The sequence below is a fragment of the Cyrtonyx montezumae genome, unplaced genomic scaffold, assembly GCF_038088225.1.
Source record: "Cyrtonyx montezumae isolate F1298 unplaced genomic scaffold, pur_monq_1.0 scaffold_10, whole genome shotgun sequence".
Lineage (NCBI taxonomy): Eukaryota > Metazoa > Chordata > Aves > Galliformes > Odontophoridae > Cyrtonyx > Cyrtonyx montezumae.
In genome coordinates this window covers 14,011,759-14,030,342 of record NW_027071826.1, presented here as the reverse complement: position 1 = coordinate 14,030,342, position 18,584 = coordinate 14,011,759, and the positions used below count along the sequence as shown (strand labels likewise).

General features: G+C 45.0%; 1 protein-coding gene across 1 annotated transcript in view; it reads right to left on the bottom strand.

Moving 5' to 3' along the window:
• Window positions 1-17,364, bottom strand: part of PRIMA1 (proline rich membrane anchor 1) — a 45,352-nt gene extending 27,988 nt beyond the window's left edge. Inside the window, exons 1-2 of the mRNA XM_065751344.1 lie at window positions 17,124-17,364; window positions 11,392-11,554 (exon numbers count right to left, since the gene is read on the bottom strand). Coding sequence (XP_065607416.1) covers window positions 11,392-11,554; window positions 17,124-17,216 — 256 coding nt within the window. The 5' untranslated portion in view covers window positions 17,217-17,364. The remainder of the gene's footprint in view (window positions 1-11,391; window positions 11,555-17,123) is intronic.
• Between the last annotated feature and the right edge of the window lie 1,220 nt (window positions 17,365-18,584).

Below are 18,584 nucleotides of genomic sequence, written 5' to 3'. Positions count from 1 at the left end.
ACTGGTTTGTGTCCATCTCTAAAAAAATAATGGATTGTGTGTAGGGCACTCAGACACTATATGGAGAGTGGCTATATGTGACATATACTTTAGATTTATGACTACAGATGGTTTTAAAGAGTTTACTTAAAAAAAAGACATACTGCAAGTTATGTGTCTGAGTTTTAGGGAACATCTGATTGACTATATAGCAGATACTTCTGTTATTGTACACCACTTATATAAACGTAGACCTCCTGGTACACATAACACAGTTCATTTCTTTTATCACTTCAGTGGCTCAGTTACTGCTGGAAGGGCTACAACTGTCACTTGACGTTTTTCTTTGAGGAGACCAGTTATTTCCACACCCAGTGCACTTGAGTTCCTTTTCCAAAGTGTGATTGCATTTCACTTAAGCTAAAACTGAATACTTGATCAGAGCAAAATGAAACTAAAATATAAAGTGCTTTCCAAACCAGAAGTAAACTTAATCTCAATAAGATAAAATTCCATTTATCACCTGACAGACTCTCACTGAGTATCCATAAAATCAAAGATAGTTAAAACGGCGTTTACAGCTTGTTAACAGATCAGGTCATTCCACCATGCCAAATGGCCAACAGGAAATCCTCATATATCACATGGAGCACCCTGAAAGCCAAAAGACAAGGCACAGCCTTTCTCACAGTCACAAAAGTAAGTAAATTGGTTACTGCTCACTGTCTGCACTTTATCTTCACGCAGAAATCTAGACCTGCATGAGTAGGCAAGCTCTTGCAGAGATGTTGTTGACCATCACTTTATAATGAAGCATACAGAACTTGGCATCTAGTGCTGAAGAATGAAGACAAAACACCTACAGCTTGCTAAATCAAACTGAGGGTTAAACTGAAACCTCCCTTTGCTCCGCTGACAGTAACTCCCCTTAACAATGGCTATGAAATAAGATTATATATTACATCCAGAAGGAAGCAAAAACGTCCAGTGATAATTCAATAGAATTTGTCCCACTAGCACCTTAAACAAGTCCAATTTGATTTGCCAAATAACAGACCTATGAGTAAAATATTTTTTGCTAATGAACTGATGAAATATCAGTCCCATTTGAAAGACATTCTTCAAAATGAAAAAATGATTCATTTTTATAACAATTAAGTGTTCATAATTTACTAGCAATAATATGCGTGTATGGGAACTGCTGAATCACAGCCTGAACCACTGATTGGTCACCTGAGGTGAGCACCAAGTCAGCCACAGGGCCACAGGTGAAGGTGATATACCTGTGTGATTGGAAGGGGTGGAGCCTGGCTGCACCTCTCCCAAACCCCATTTAAGGGCTGACCACCACCAGGGAAGGATCTCTTCTTGGAGATCCCTTCTATGTGGAGTCCCCTGCGAGCCTTGTCATCTGGAAGGTGAGCCATCTTCTCTTTTGTATTATTTGTGTACTGTCTATATAGAACTACTCAAAATATACTGTCATCTCTACTATTTCTTTTGAAGTACCATCCTTGGGAGTTATTTACCCCACATATGTGACCAGTGCAACTGTTAAAACTGTCTCATACAATTATTAATTATAACTGTTGGCACTGGTATCAGTTATTAACTGATGTTTTTATTACATTAATGGACACTATGTACTCATTCTAGTATATCAACCCAAATATCCAGACTGCTGCTTCCTTAATCTGCTATCCTAACTTAAAAATTACTCATAAGTTGCAATAATATAATAATATATATAATATTATATAATATAAGTAACACAAATCTTAGTTATCAATTTAGTAAAAAAGAGAATGCACAAAAACATTATGAGAACATACTCTTCTATAGATCTGCTTTACCAAGGTCATCTGCTTAGCCTTTGCTGCCAGTATAGCTTGTGCTAAATAAGAGTTAACTTCTAGCTTGACAAGATGAGGCATAACACCAGATTGCCATGGGCATGGGAACTTACAATTACTTGTAACTTAACAGCCTCTGACTTGTCAATAACTTCACTGAAGATTTGTTATCTTCTTAATCAATGAAATGGTTATTGGTCACGTACAAATGGACCGCCATCCAGCCAGGGAAATAATGTTTTCAGTTTTGCCAAGTCCTTTTGCTTAAAAAAATATTACAAAAATCAGGCTATTGGAGTTCACATCTTGAAACAGAAGGGATTGCTCTCCTGCAGAATGAGTTTAATATCTACTGCTTCTTGTTTCAAAATTAGACAATACTTTTAATCTATAGATAAAAGAACTGATTTCTGCGCTGCAAAATCTGTCCTGAGGCTCTTACTTTTAAATACTGGAAGATGTATGAAAGAGTACATTTTCAAGAGAGTGGATTTTTCCATAACATGGATTTATTACTGCATGAAAAATTCAAAACAAATCTGCAAGGTCCCAGAGCAGCAGGAAGATTCATCACTTGCCTAAATAAAAATTAGTCTTGACAAAACATTTCAGAATTTATTGTGGTGAAAAAACTCTCGAGTTGGGAAGGGAATGGAAGCTGGAAATAAGTGTGATCCAACCAGTATTTTACAAAGAGAGTCAGAGTTTACAACAGCCCAATATGAGATATTATGTATACAATTGATAGGAGAATCCTATTAATAGCATAAGCATTTTCCAGTCTTACCTGCTTCCTAGTCACTTCAGACTTAATATAAAATCCCAGATGTCCAGACTATATCAAACAGAATATTTCACTGCTGCTTAAGAAATTTGCTAACCCTGAACATTTTTGTTCATTTTGTCTCAGATATGAGAACTAACTTGTATTCCTACACTAGAAATACCTCTACTACATGCAAAAAAGATACTAGGATTCTGAAATCTTTGTCTTAGATATTTGAATGACCAGTGCCTGCACTGCTAGGCAGGTGTCCTGATTTCAGCTGGGACAGAGATGATTTTCTCCACAGTATATGGTATGATGTTATGTTTTGGCTTTGGGAGAACAGTGTTGATAACACACTGATGTTTTAGTTGTTGCTGAACAGTGCTGCACAGAGCCAAAGACACTTTCATGCTGCCCTGCCAGTGACGGGCTGGGGAGGAGGCACAAGGAGATGGATCAGACAAAACCAGTATAGCTGACCTAAGCTTGCCAATGGAATATTCCATAGCATATGGCATCGTTGAAAGGGGGGGCAAACTGGTTGTGCACTGGTCAGCAAGTGGTGAGCAACTGCATCGTGCATGACTTATTTTGTAAATATGTACATAAAAATAACTATCTTTGCTATTGTTTTTTTCCCTTCCTTTTCCCTGCAGTTCTCTCTCACATCCCACTGGGAGCAGGGAGTCAGCAAACAGCTGTGTGGTACTGAGTTGCTTACCATGTTAATTTTCAACAGCAGGAAATCTAAGCATTGCATTTCTGATTTAGGTGGGTGAATTCTTCTAAATTCTACCTTAGTAGCTTAATCGTTTTGTTCTCTGTGCTTCTGGGGAAGGCAGTGTCTGCAGTGTGAAGACAATATGATGGAGACCTGGACTTGTGCCATCATCTGTGTCTTCAGGTTGTATGGCTGGATTTCAAAGCCTCAAAATCCTACTTCAAGTTCTTAGGATCGTAACCCTTCAGTAAACTAAAAGTGTATCTGGGAGAAGACAAGAACTGAATTTGGTTTTGCACTGTAAATTATAAACAAAGCTCTCACACAGGAGTATAATTCACAGTATAACAGCTGTGTTACCAAAACTGAAAGGGCTTCCCTGTTTCAGCATCCTGCTTGTATTTAAAATCACTACCTACATCAATGTGCTAGAAGAATGTTCTCTCACAGTAGCTATCATTACTATAAATTTTTTGGTGTAGGAGTCTGTGCACCTCTGCACTTCTGATGTTACTGTAGTCTTCTTCCATTATTGCTCAGTTTAGCTAATAGGCATGTTGTATGCATTATAGACAAAAAGATCTTTCTCCTGTTAGGAAATTTTTTTGTTGTCCAAAATTATATTTACATCTGCTCTCTGCAAAAGTGCAAAGCACTCCCTAGACAAAATACCTATACGGAAGGAAACCTCAAGTCAGAACTGTCTGGGATGCAAGAGCTGCACCCAAATACCTGCAGCAAATTCTTTGGCACTTCATGTTTTAAGCCATGACATGGTTTTAAGTCATGACAGGAGGATTTCAATGAAGCTTTTGCAATCATGACTTCCCCTCAACTCCAGATGTCTGCCAAAGCCAAAGGGTCCTTTTGGCACTGTGTAGGCAAGCCCACCTGTGTTTGTGTTCATGTAGTACAAGTGATGTTGTGAGAACCAGGATCATGTTTAGCAATCCTGCTTAAACAGCCATTTGGAGAGAGTGCGTAGTTTGAACTTCAAACTCATACTTTTGACCCACGGTGACTCTGCCTATTCTATCACCAGGATTTAGAATCTTAGATCACAGAAAAGCCTAAGCTAAAGCCATTTCTTATTCTTCTATGTTGCAGATGTATATGGTTTTCATTTCTATGAGAAGTTCCTGCTGTGAAAAGCTGTGTTGCTAGTGGTCAGCAAGTGAAATACTTCAATACTAGTTGCTTTAAAACTTACTCAAAGTTTAAGAAGTTCCAGATTGTTCCTATACTTCAGACTCCTGCCTATTACACACGTGGGATCACCTGTCCTTAAAAATCCAAATGTCCTTGGCTTTTCTACTTGCACTGGAGGAACACTGCACATTTTTTGAAATTAAGCGATACATTTCTGCTCATACAGTTGCCAAAAAGTTGCTCCTTGACACAGTTGGTCATTTTTGTTTTGGCATTTTCAACAGTCCAAATAATTAATTAATTAGGTGCATTAATTTCAAGATAGAAGATTTCACCTTGAAAAGCCAAATCGTACAATTACAGCCTGGAGATTAGAGTCCTCTGCAATGACATAATTTACTTTGGCTTTGCAGTGCAGCTTGATTATGCTTTATCTCAATTGAGAGCTTAGGACTTTCATGATGTTCAGAATTGGTGTACGTATTTCTACATCCAGCAAATCAAAGGCTGGTTCACATACAGACTCAGTTGTGCTAGTTCTACTCGCATTTCCACCACTAAATTTCAACTGAAACAATATTTGGTCTGGTACTTCCATCACCCAGAGAGGTGATGGCAGTGCCATGGACACCTCCACCCAGTGCAGGAGATGGATAGAGCGGTGACAGCAGATGCTGCCTACCAACAAGTGAGGTGTTCATGCTGAACTTCTTTTCCCTTCCCTGATTCATCCTCAGTAAGTCACTTCTGAACTGTTTTTTCCTCAAAACTTACACAGACTAAAACTTATACTGACTGCAGTATTTTTCTCTACTTGGATGTCTACCGTCAATCCTCTCCTTTGAAAGCCTGGCTTTTTCTTTCAAATTATGTCCTTTCTTCTTTTTAGTGGCCCTGGAGAATCCTGTGTGCTCACAAAGTATTTAAAGGTTGACATCTGCAATGTTTTAGATTTGGAAGGGTCAACTTCATTTGAACTAGCTTAATCTCATGGGTCTGAGAAGCTGGGTTAGAAATGCTGCCTAAACAAGTACTCCATCCACCTTGTCTAGCCTTGGCAAACAGCCAGGAACCAGGAGGAAAGCAGATGAAGGGAAATAAGAAACAGTTAATTAAAAGCCAGATTCTGAGAAACTTTAGCTTCTCTAGGTCATCACAGCCACATCTAAGGAATTTCATTGGAAGTTCTTATCTTCTTTGCTGTCAGCATCTAAACTTGGTTGGCCTTAGGCCACTCACATTCACATGAGCTTTCCCTTCACTTCATTAACCAGCAGTTTTGTAGGCATGGGTTAAAGAGCAGGCTGTTGCTTGCATAAGGAGAGAGACTGTGGAACTGTGAGGATGCCAGACTGCTTGGTGGAACTGCAATTGGCTCAGCTCTCCAACAGTCCCCACTAGTTTTTTGCACAGCCCTCAGCATCCTAGCTACTTCTAACATAGGCTGAGGTTCCTCAGCTTGAAAACTCTCAGGAAGGCACACTCATATATATACTGAACAAGGCACCAGAATCTCAGTGGGACACCAACAAACTGCACCTGGCATGAAACTTAGGAAATTCAAAGCTGAAAGACTCATGGTGAAGACTCTTGTGTACCAGTGTATGGAAAGAGATACTGAGTCCCAGCCTAGCAATACTGAAAGAATCAGCATCCACAGAGGCTAATGTGGCCAACACAGCCTTCATTTAGACACTGAAAAGCAGAAGCATTCACTTCAGTAGATCAGGATTCCTCTGTTTAACGTAGATATGCTGCTGCAGAGCATGGGGAATGTCCCATGAGAGCTGCAGTGCAGGTACAGAGAAAGCAAGAACAGGGTTTGGAAGGGACATCAGAAATGTCAGTGGTCTGTATGAAGGTGTTAGAAACATGGGAAAAGGAAGCCCATGATTGTGGCTGAGGGAAGACAAGAACAGCTTGTGTTTTCTTTCCTGAGACCAGGAGTCTGGGTGGCAAAGTAATTATCTGAATTCACCAGTCTGTAATTCAGTTATCCATGTTGGGAAATATATGGACCAAATGATCTAATTTAATTTCCCGTGCTCATATTGCTGTATGAATGATATGTCTCCTCAGGGCGCAATGAAACACAACCCATACATTACATACAAGCACGTTGGTGTTTCCACCATCTCTCATTTATTTAGACTGACTGCTAAGTTGCATGTGATTCTGTTTATCTTTTGTGAAAGGAATTAGCTTACTATATATCAGAATAAACATAGAATTTATCAGTAATTATACATGAATTCTGGAATTAGTATTTAACAGACTTTGTATAAATATATCTGGAGGAGGCAGAGTTGAGGTTTGTCACTGGATGAACTCGTCAATACTGATATGTCTAAAGAGATACTAAATGCACTGTAATGGCTCCCAAAAGTTCTGAATTCTTCTCAAGCACAATAAAACCCTTTCAGGGATGAATTCAGCTGCTCACATACAATGTTATCCTGTACATCCAAGTATCATTTGCTGAGGTGGGATTAGAATGTGTGGATGATTGCTTCCTGACTCAGCTGGTGCAAGAGCCTACCAGGGGAGATGCCTTGCTTGACCTACTTTTCACTAACAGGGAAGGACTAGTAGGGGATGTGAAGGTTGGAGATTGTCTTGGCCAGAGTGACCATGAAATGGTGGAGTTTGCTATTCTGGGTGCCGTCAAGAGGGTGACTAGCAAAACTATTACCTTGGACTTCCAGAGGGCAGACTTTGACCTGTTCAGGACACTTGTTGCAAGGGTCCCTTGGGACTTGCTCCTGAAGGGTAAAGGGGTCCAGGAAGCCTGGATGCTCTTCAAGATGGAAATCTTAAAGGCACAGGAGCAGGCAGTCCCGGAGTCCTGTAAGTCAAGCCGGAGGAGCAAAAGACCAGTGTGGATGAACCGGGATCTTTTGTTGAGACTCCGAGAGAAAAGGAGAGTCTATGTCCTCTGGAAGATGGGTCAGGCTACTTGGGGTGACTACAGAGAACTGGCCAAGATCTGCAGGCAGAAAATTAGAAATGCTAAAGCCCAGCTTGAAATTAGGCTGGCTACTGCTGTAAAGGAGAACAGGAAACCCTTTTACAAATATATTAACAGCAGGAGAAAAACTAAGGAAAATTTCCCTCCTTTACTCAACGAGGCAGGCAATATAACCACAGATGATAAGGAAAAGGCTGAGGTTCTCAATGCCTTCTTCACATCTGTCTTTAATAGACAGGACAGTTATCCAAATGGTACTTGCCCTGACCTGGAAGTCTGGGACGGGGTGCATAATGCACCCCCTGTGATTCAAGCAGAGACGGTCAGAGATCTTCTCCTCCATCTGAACTGCCACAAGTCCATGGGGCCAGATGGGATCCACCCAAGGGTGCTGAGGGAGCTAGCAGAGGTGATTGCCGAGCCACTTTCTGCCATCTATCAGCATTCCTGGTTATCTGGAGAGGTCCCACAAGATTGGAGGCTTGCCGATGTGACTCCCATCTTCAAGAAAGGCCGTAAGGAAGACCCGGGGAACTACAGGCCTGTCAGCCTGACCTCGGTATCAGGGAAAGTTATGGAACAGATGTTATTGAGGGAGATCACACGACACGTGCATGGCAATAAAGGGATCAGACCCAGCCAGCACGGGTTCACCAGGGGCAGGTCGTGCTTGTCCAACCTCATCTCCTTCTATGACTGGGTGACCAGACAGGTAGATGAGGGAAAGGCTGTTGATGTAGTCTACCTGGACTTCAGCAAGGCCTTTGACACGGTCTCCCACAGTATTCTCCTAAGGAAACTGGCAGCCCGTGGTGTGGACAGGTTCACTCTTCTCTGGGTGGAGAACTGGCTGGAGGGCCGTGCCCAGAGGGTAGTGGTTAATGGAGTTAAGTCCAGCTGGCGTCCTGTAACGAGTGGTGTCCCCCAAGGGTCAGTTTTGGGGCCCATCTTGTTTAATATCTTTATTGATGACCTAGACGAGGGAATTGAGTGTACCCTCAGTAAGTTTGCAGATGACACAAAGCTGGGAGGATGTGTCAAACTGCCTGAGGGTAGGGAGGCCCTTCAGAGGGATTTGGATAGGCTGAACAGCTGGGCTGAGCAAAATGGGATGAGGTTCAATAAGACCAAGTGCCGGGTCCTGCACTTTGGCCACAATAACCCCATGCAATGCTATAGGCTTGGGGCAGAATGGCTTGAAGAATGTAGAGAGGAAAAGGACCTGGGGGTGTTGGTTGATGCTCGGCTCAACATGAGCCGGCAGTGTGCCCAGGTGGCTAAGAAGGCCAACAGCATCCTGGCCTGTATTAGAAATAGTGTAGCCAGCAGGAGCAGGGAGGTGATCATCCCCCTGTACTCAGCTCTGGTACGGCCGCACCTCGAGTACTGTGTTCAGTTTTGGGCCCCTCACTACAAGAAGGACATTGAGGCCCTGGAGCGTGTTCAGAGAAGGGCAACAAAACTGGTGAGGGGCCTGGAGCACAAGTCTTATGAGGAGCGGCTGAGGGAGCTGGGATTGTTTAGTCTGGAGAAGAGGAGGCTCAGAGGAGACCTTATTGCACTCTACCACTTCCTGAAGGGGGGTTGTGGTGAGGAGGGGGTAGGCCTCTTCTCCCTGATAAGTAATGACAGGACGAGAGGGAATGGCCACAAGTTGCGCCAGGGAAGATTTAGATTAGACCTGAGGAAGCATTTCTTTTCTGAAAGAGTGGTCAGGCACTGGAATGGCCTGCCTAGGGAGGTGGTTGAGGCACCATCCCTAGCGCTGTTCAAGAAGCGTTTAGATGAGGTGCTAAAGGACTTAATTTAGTAGTTGGGTAGAGATAGTGATAGGAGGATGGTTGGACTAGATGATCTTATAGGTCCTTTCCAACCTTATGAACTTATGAACTTATGAACTTATGATGGTGAAGAGTTGTATGCTTTCCCACCACAGCAGATGGAGACCAATCAGAACATGCCAAAGACACCTGTCAATGTGTAGTAATTGCACGGGGAAGAGATATGTACTTAATGGCTTTCACCATTAGACTCACACCACGACATGTGGAGATGATATAAACCTCCAACAACTTTCAAGGCAATTAAAAAATAGCTGCTAAGGGCTGTGCCTAGGAGACCGCATCCTTTTGTGGCTGACAAGGCTCTAAGGGCAGTGGCAGCACCTTCTCAAATTGCCTCATGGTGCAGACCTTGTACTTTGTAAAAGTAACAAACTTGTGGCTCCTGGGCTGATGTTTCTTTCTTTTTTGTTTTTTTTTAAGGTCTTTCCAGTACTTGAATCACTGAAGAAGTGCAAAGTGCAAGCCTAGCATCAGCCACCTTAATGGCTCGTTCTGTCCCTTTACTGCTTATCTGAATGCTGTTTAAAAGTGGTGTCCATAACATCAATATTAAACCACAGGGCTCCCTCATCCTCACAAGAATGGGGCTTGCTGTACACATGGGCTAAATCACAGCGCCTAGACAGCCAATAACAATTAAAGCTTCATTCAAGATGAGGCACTTGATTGCTACTCTAAAGCTTACTGGTGAAAGATATGCGTAATCTATTTTTTTTATTGCATTTGAAATGAAAGAGCTTGTTTAAACATTAGTCATCTGGATTTATATAGCTCATTTTTAGAGCTGGGCTAGCACCTGGCAATCCAGCCTGAGTAAGCATCAGGCTATCCCAGTCGCAGGCCCGTTTGATTTCTGTTTCCTCTTTTTGCAGCATGTGACAGCCTGATTTTTTTTTCTGGGATGATTTCCTTCCCACTCACAGCAGACAGCTCCACACACGCAGAGCAGCTGCTTGCTGGGCAGAGCAGAGCACTGCTGAGCACCATGCCCAGGACCTGACACTGATCTGCGTATGGGTAAGAGTGGTTCCCTCAGAGCAACGAGTAGCCCAGGTGCAAGAAAACCGTGATAAAACATTATTTTCTGACTATGAGACAAAGGCAGTTTTCACTATTACTGTCCACATTTTTTTTAATGAAAATTGAAAGAGATTTCTCCTGCTATTAAAAACATTCATCTCTGCTTTTCAAGCTGTCTTTATATTTCCTCTCCCAAGTGTTTCAAATTACTGCTATTTTTTCTGCCTTCGCCTTACATTTCTGCAGCCTGGCACAGATACGAAGCTTGCTGCTGGCAGAAAACACTGCAAAATTCTGCCTGTCCTCTGTCAGGCTGAAAACTGTGTGCGAGCCTTCCTCATGTCTTGCACACATCTGAGGACAGAGCTGATAGAGACAAACAGCCAAATGACGCTGCTAATGATTTCTTTTCCCTCGGGGGAAGCGCTGAGAAAGATAATAGATATACTTTGCAACACTGTTCCCAAGGGACTCTATCTAAGCAGGGAGAAGAATTAATAGGCAGCCTTTCAGGCAGAGACAAATGCAAAAATATCACTGCACTAAGGGGTTCTGCTGACATAGCAAGCACCTAAAGGTGTCTGTGCAGGGCTCAGCTCATGTCTTGGCACTGAGGTGACACAGGCAGTGCCAGAAAGGTCAGCTCACTGCTTGGAGGACTTGCCCATGACTCTCCTTCCACTCAGGCTGGTCTGGGCAGAACACTGGAATTTTTGCCCGCTTGTAAATTAATGGGTCTTGGACCACACAGACCTCCAGGCTGTGTACATGGTGAAACAGGAGGTGATGTAAGTCCAGGAGAAGCACAACACTTAGTCTGCATGGGAAAGAATTTCTCAGGGCTAGGACATTAGTGAACCATTTAAAGCCAGGGAATCATATCTAATACAACGAAAGGAGGGAATTTCTCTGGCTTTCCTCCAAAAGCCAAGTATTATTCATTGATCAGAAAACAGATCTCCATCTCCACTGAGAACATTTTTTCCTCCATTTGCTAAGTGGAAAATGACAAACGAGCACGTTGTGCCCTCTCCCACATCCCTCCCCCTCCCATCTGCCCAGGCATCCCTGTCCCTCTGCCCACTTACCTGGCACCACCAGCAGCCTGGGGGGTGGTGGGGGAGGAGGTGGTGGCGGTGGTGGTGGTGGCGGTGGTGGTGGAGGCCTGCATTGACAGATCCGGTGGCAGCTCTCCGGGACTTCATCAGCTACAGGCTTGGAACATGACTTCTGGGGCTCACCCTGAGTGACCTGTGGAGAAACAAGTCATGGCACAAGCAACAGAAAGAGGGAAAACTGATTTTCCATGAACATGCTTCTTGAACTTGGGTTCCCAGTTGGCACTTCAGCCTCTGGAGAGAAATGCGCTTCTGCCTGTTCCTCACTGAGGACACAAGGTCTCTTCCATGCGAGGTCTCAATTTTATGTTTTACTTAACATAGTATCTTCAAGACCTCTTTACTTCAGGCTGTGGCTGGCTGGTTTCTAAATTACCATGGGGTAGGGAGCAGGCGGGTAGTGGCAGACAATGCGGTTGCATAAGCCCTCTTTCCCTAGGAAAGCCTATCTAATAGCATGCATTATTCACAGGGTCGTTGCTGCAAGCCAAAGAGAGCTAATAAAAATTGCAAGGTATTTAGGGTCAGGGTTATTCTCATTTTCCTTATGCCAGAACCAAGAGCCAGAGCTCTCTCCTGTTTTGCCAGCTTCCCTTTCATGTCTGGAGACATGCTTCGCTTCCCGCCATGGCGAGGTGCAGGCTCTCTCTACTCTGCAGACTGCATGAAAGACTTGGTCAAAATGGAAATGCCACAATCTGTGTCTTGCAGATTCAAGTCAATTATCAAAGAAGTTGAAGAGAAGGAACTGCAGAACCCAAGTGTAAACAGTGCTGAATCCATACACCAGTATTGCTTGGCCCTGTCCAGTGACTTAGCCAGGATGCATACACTCACAGCACAGTGATCTAGTCATGACAAGGAGTGCACGTTAACAGCATATTTTTCTTACCAGAAATAATATTCGTATGCCTAGGACCATGGTAATAAGGATATTCAGTAACTGTAAAATTCCTAATGTGATGCTACAAAATGAAAGGAGTATGTCCCTAATGAAAAGGAAATCTATGGAATATTGTAGTAGCTTCTCACTCAGGAGGAGAGCCCTCAGGGATCCCTAAGTCAACCTTTTTTGAAAGGATTCAAAAATATATGGGATATTCACAACAGACCTTTGTCCCACTGAAGCTAAGGAAAATCACACTAACATTCAGCTGTTGCCTTGTAAACTTGGCCTTGGGAGGGTTATCATCCTAATAGTTTTGCCCTAATATCATCCTCCTTACTCAGCTCTCTTCCATGGCATGTTGGTCATCACACAGAGAAGGTTTCACTCCAGCCTCTCTGACCTGTTTCAGACGGCCCCTTCTGCCCTGCTGCCTGCCTCCATGGTCACTCACGGCTCACAGAACCTCATAACAATTTGGGTTGGAAGGGTCTTCTAGCAATACCTCGTTCTACCCTGCCCAGGTTGCCTTCCCTTCCTTCCCACCCAGGCTTCTCCTCCCTCCTCCAGCCAGCTTTGGGGAAGAGACCATCCCCTCTCCACTGCAGGAAGCCCACAGGCCTTTGTATTTTCAGTAAAAAAAAAAAGAGATGCGGGTAATTAAAACAACATCACTGCACCAAGGACATATTCACATGTGTAGGAGGTTTCTAAACGCAGAAAGATGCATTGCTCTGGCCTCAGGGAAATAGAGGTAGGGCTTTGTTGATGAAATATTACAGAGAGGGAAGAAAAGAATAGAAAGAGGTATGCGTAGCTGAGGCACAAGTCAGGAGGATCAGTTGTTTAAACAGTATGTCAACATCTATTACCAAACATAGGGAGAGACAAATTCAGTAGGAGTGCTTTCCAACTTTCCCTTCACCACCAGGTAACAGTATGAGGCTGGTTAGAGACCATCCCAGACAGCTTCCAGGAACTTACACAAACTCTCCAAACACTCTAATGAATCAAAGTGACTTGGGTTCATAATCCCTCAGAGCTGGTAATAAATCTGTCTGCTAAGTAGGTGCATTTATTTTTAACATAAGTGATCACAGGCAGCAGAATTTTCTCTCTGTACCACTTTGGCTCCTGTGGGGCTGTCTGTGCACTGGGCCAGGGTGACAGTGGCTCACACAAAGAAAGGACACCCTGAGGTGGGGCAGCAGCTGCAGCACTTACACAGCAAGTGAGGCAGCATCGCTCTGCCAGCGTCAACTGCTGATCAGGAAGCAATACCGACCCCCAGCTTTAATTATCACTCCTTACTTGGTTCTCTGGTTGATAAACGCTATGGTTCCCTACAGTCTTGTGGGAGCCAATAAAATGGGAGAGAACAGAGTCAGGGTAGAATACCATTCAGCGGTCTTGGAGCCAACCTCATATGCAGACCAGAAGTAGCTTTGTGTATGTGAGTTTGAACATGATGCTGGTATGGAAGAGATACACTACATTATTGCTCTAACTTAATATCAACCAGAACCAAAAGGCTTGCTCAGTTTTTTTTTAGACTATTGACTGTTTTTAAATCCCTGGAGGCTCTTCTACCTTAGGCTGATAATAGAGTGTCCTCGGAAACCAGTGGGTATTTTTCTCAATTACTTTGCAGACAAGATTAACCCTGTGCATGTCCAACTGCTCTCTGCTCCTGTATACTTTTTTGATGACATTTCTGAAAAAAAGAGTTGCTTGGTCTCCACATATCTCACTCTGAATCATTTATCAAGATTCCCCACAATGATTCTGAATGCTTGGGAAAGAGCTGAAATTTGAGAGCACTCGCTTCAACCCCTATTTGGTTCTCTTCTCTTTTCACTTGATACAATGTCCAGTTGATGGAAGACACCTACAGAAACATAGATCTTACCTTCAAAGGTTGGTAAAAAAGAACAAGGATATTGTAAGCTGGCTGAAAAGACACTAATAGAGGCTGTGGCCTTGAGCAGAGAAATGGTCAAGGACTGCTGGAATAAGATTAACTAATGATAACAAGATGGATTTGAGAAAAAAAGAAGACATTTGGCTTGTTTCAAGAAAAAAACAGCCCACAGTATTGATGTCTCTTAAGTCTTCTTATGAAAGGAATGAAGGCTATTACTTATATCTTGTAAAGGTAAAGCAGAACAAATCACTGGAAAATATGCTTTGGGGAAAAATTCTGTCCTCATGGAGGATGATGAAATAAATTACTCCATGTTTCTTTACCACTGTCTGTAATTCAAGGTAAGCTGTTTTAACAAGAGCTGGAAGGAGGAAAACAGATCCACTGAGAGAGCTCCATCCCTCTCCAGGGAGGCTCTGGACCCTGGGTGCACTCTCTGCTCTCCTCCCGAACTCTCCAGCCCTGCTACTGTAAGCACTATGGACATGTCTCCTTGGTACTTGGCTGCTCATCTAACCATTTGTCAGCTTGGGTGCACAAGTTGCCTGGCTTTCAAGGGGATGTAATTTCTTTTCCTGCTCTGAAAATAAATGGAGAGTTGACTTTACTGTTTTGTACCTTTGATATGAATGTGATTTGCGAAAAGGCAAATGTTTTTAAGCATTCTTGGCAATGAAAATCTGATCCACAAATGCCCAGGGAAAAGCAAGCAAAAAGTGGAAAACGTTGGTTTCCTTTTGTAGTTTCTCGGAGGAAGTCTGTATCTCTTAATCCAAGACTTCCTGCAGATGCAGTGGGACTGATCCTGCCTCGTTCAGGATGGGAAAACCAATCTGTGTGTGGCCAGAGGAGCTCGGTACTCCAGTAGAGTCCTGCAGGGCTGCAGCAGTCCATGAGCACGCTGTACAGAGTGGGATGGGTAGAGTGGTTCGGTACAGTCTCCTGACCGTGGCCCTCTGGTGAATGCAAGCCAGGCAAAGGGAGGAAAGCTTGAAAAGAGAAGTGCCACTGAGACCTCTAAGATCCTGCTGAGGCGGTGAGAGCTCTGCTTCTTGGAACCAGTCTACAGAGATGAAATCTCAACAACACCGTGTAAATCCCAGAGAGGCTCTGCATAATTCACATCACGGTTAATCCAAATCCATGTTTATAAAACCAGAAAAGGCATGACACTACAATTTATCACTGCACATACTAATATATTTTTTTAATTATGTCAGAAACTTCAGACAGAATCGTGCCTGCCTTCCTTCCTGTTATGTTGGCTATTAAGCTAAGAAAAAAAAATATATGCTTACATGCATATTTTAATAATGCTGCTCCTCTGATTTGTATCTGACTGATTCTGTTAAGTGCCTCAAGGCAGGGTCCAAGGAATGAGCACTGAGACGTGGTGAGGGAGGCCATGCCACACACACAGGTCAGAGCACAGCTGATGGGTAGAGAGGGGCCAGGAAAAGTGAGAATCCACAATGGCTGCTGTAGATAAGGTAAGAAATACAATGGGACCCCTGGGTCAGTCATCATCAAAAGAAGACTTTGATGATAAGAGCAATGGTTACAGCTTGACATGGGGAAAGAAGCCATGGGAGGGATTCAAAGAGGAGTGAGCTCCAATCCCAGCTCGTCAGTGCATCGGTGAGTGCTGAGCACCATCCTTCCCTCTGGTATCTGCCAGTTTGTCCTGGGGTACATCTGTGTTTGGGTAAAAAGCACGGGTCTTACTGATTACCCTTAGGTAGAGCAGTGTGTAATAGCACAGACAGAAATGGAGAATGGGACAACAAAGATTGGGAAGTACAGACTCCTTGACTCCTTGGCTTCTGCAGTTCTTAGAGACTGTTTCAGTTGTTATAAACGTAACTACTATTGAAAGATTTGAAAGATTGCACTAGGTCACTTAAGTAGTTTGCTCTAAAGATGTCTATTGAAGTTTTTTTATTATTATTATTTTTTGCGGTCTGCTTGGCTGATGGATTGATTACAGGAGAGGGATTTCCAGAGGCATCTCTTCTTGCACAATTGTGTTTCCTTTAAAAAATGAAGCTTTGCCTTATGGCCAGCAATCTGCACACCTGAGCAGGACAGCAGCAGGGTGGTGCTGGCTGAGATTTTTATGACGGAGGCATTAGTTTGAAAGATGTTGTTTTTGCAGTGTTTCTGCTCATTTTAATCTGTGAGGTGCACAGATCCTCTTTGTCACTCACAGGCAGACACGAGATGCTGAAACATCTCTGTTTAATCTCTGGGGAGTCACTAAGTTTAGAACAAGGAGTGAAAGATGCGGAGTCTCCACCGTGTTTTCTCCAAGAAACTGCAATTGTGCTGTTCTTGAACAGCACTCAGCCGCCTCATCAGTCACTCGGCTGAAGACATATATTATAAATAAACTTTAAAATACCCAAGTGACGCATTCAAGTCGAGCTGTGCCTCCACTCTGCTCGGGTTGGATGGACACTGTCCCTCCAGACACACTCCTGCCTTTGGGGCACCTTCCAGCTCACCCCACACCACCACCAAGGTCACCCACCGACACCCGGCGCCGAGTTGGAAAACCCTGCTTTGAGATTTAAGCAAACAGCTCTCAGATCTCAATCAACACCAAAACCCCAAGGCGGAACGCTCCCAGAATTGAGCCCTCCGGAGCATCGCATCTTCCGCGCACGTCGCCACCGAAACGCGCTCGCTGAAGAAACTCCGCTCCGCCTCGCTCCGACCGCAGCAAGTTGGGCTCTCCCGGGGCTCGAGGCGGGCCCTGCCGACCCCCCACCCTCTCGGTCCCGCAGCCCGAGCCGAGCCCGGCAGAGCTGCGGATTCCCCCGCCCGGGGACCACCGCCCGCCGCCTCCGCGGTGCCGCCCGTCGCCCCCGGCCCCTTGAGCGCGGCCCTTACCTGGACGGAGCCCCAGACCGGGTGGAGGGCACAGTGCAGCAGCAAGGAGGGCCAGCAGCAGCGGAGCAGTCCCAGCAGCTCCCGGAGCAGCATCCCTCCTGGGCGGGCGGGCGGGGGCGCGGGCTCCGGGCGATCTGGGGACGGAGCAGAGCGAGCCGGCGGCACAGGCGTTGGCTCGCACCCATCCCCGGAGCGCGACTGTCCCAACTTTAATTCTGGAGGAGAGGGAGGGAAAGAGGGAGGGAGGGAAAGAGGGAGGGAGGCAGGAGGTGGGCGGGGGGGGGAGGAGGGGGGAGGGGAAGGGGTGGTCGGGAAAACCCAGCGCCTTGCCCGGCGCGGCTCTCCCCGGCCTCCGCCCGCCGCTCCGTGCCCGCCCCTCCGGCTCCCCCCACCGGGGCGCTCCGGGGCCGCCGCTCGGCCCGGCTGGGAGGAAAAAGTTTGGAGGGTGGATGGGTCGGAGCCTGCGGGGAGAGGCGGAGGAGCGGGGTGGCACCGACCCCCCTCCCGCTGGCGCTGCTACCGCAGCGATTTTTCAGTCCCACGGAGCGGTCCCTGCGCTCTCTGCCCACGCCGCGCTGCTCCACGACGGCGCTCCTCCGGCCGAGCTCCGCTCCGCGGGGCTGCACACGAGGATCGGCTCTCGGTCCCACGCTGTAGCCGCACGTGGTGGGGCTTTTAATCTAATGTTTTTCTCTCTCTTTCTTTTAGTAAAAAAATAAATACAATAATTAACATCTGTTTTGGGTATTTGTTTGTTGCTCTATTTATCTATTTTTTGTCCTAGAGTGATGGATTGTCCTGTTGTCAGCTCAGTATCCCCAGCCTGGTGTCCGTGGGATGTCACAAGGAAGACACTTCCCAGCGTTGGTGTTTCTGTGTAATAATAGTGCTTGCAAGGATGTGGATAAAGAGCCCACATGGCTTTGCAGGGAGGAAGCAGGCCAGGTTTGGCTTTCACTGAAGCAACTGAAACCTCTGTGACTGATGGCCATGGCAGCTGGTTGGGCTTGGCGTGCAGCAAGATGCTCATAAGTATCTGCTGTTGGGCTGGTGGCACTATCCTGTTTTCAGTGCTTTGAATGGAGAAAACAAGTGGGTCCAAATTAAGCGTTGGGCTCAAGGTTTATATTTCATACTTGGAGATGAATGGGGTTTAGGATATGGATTTTATTTTTTTCCCCTCTATTTCTTGCACCCACTGGGCAGAGTTTCATGAACAATTTCATAAAAATCTGCTCCATAAAGCAGGAATGAAATACATCAACACATGGATAGAAGTCTCTTTCCATGCCACCAAATCTCCATTCATTTCAATCCCAAAAGGCACCAGTTTCAATGTCAGGGCTCAGCAACATCCTACAAATGAGGCCAACACACTGAAATTCAGTGGAGTGGCACCTGACATGAACTTGGTCCATTGTGGCAGTCCAGTTATTTGTAAATCCCCTTCTCATATGTTTG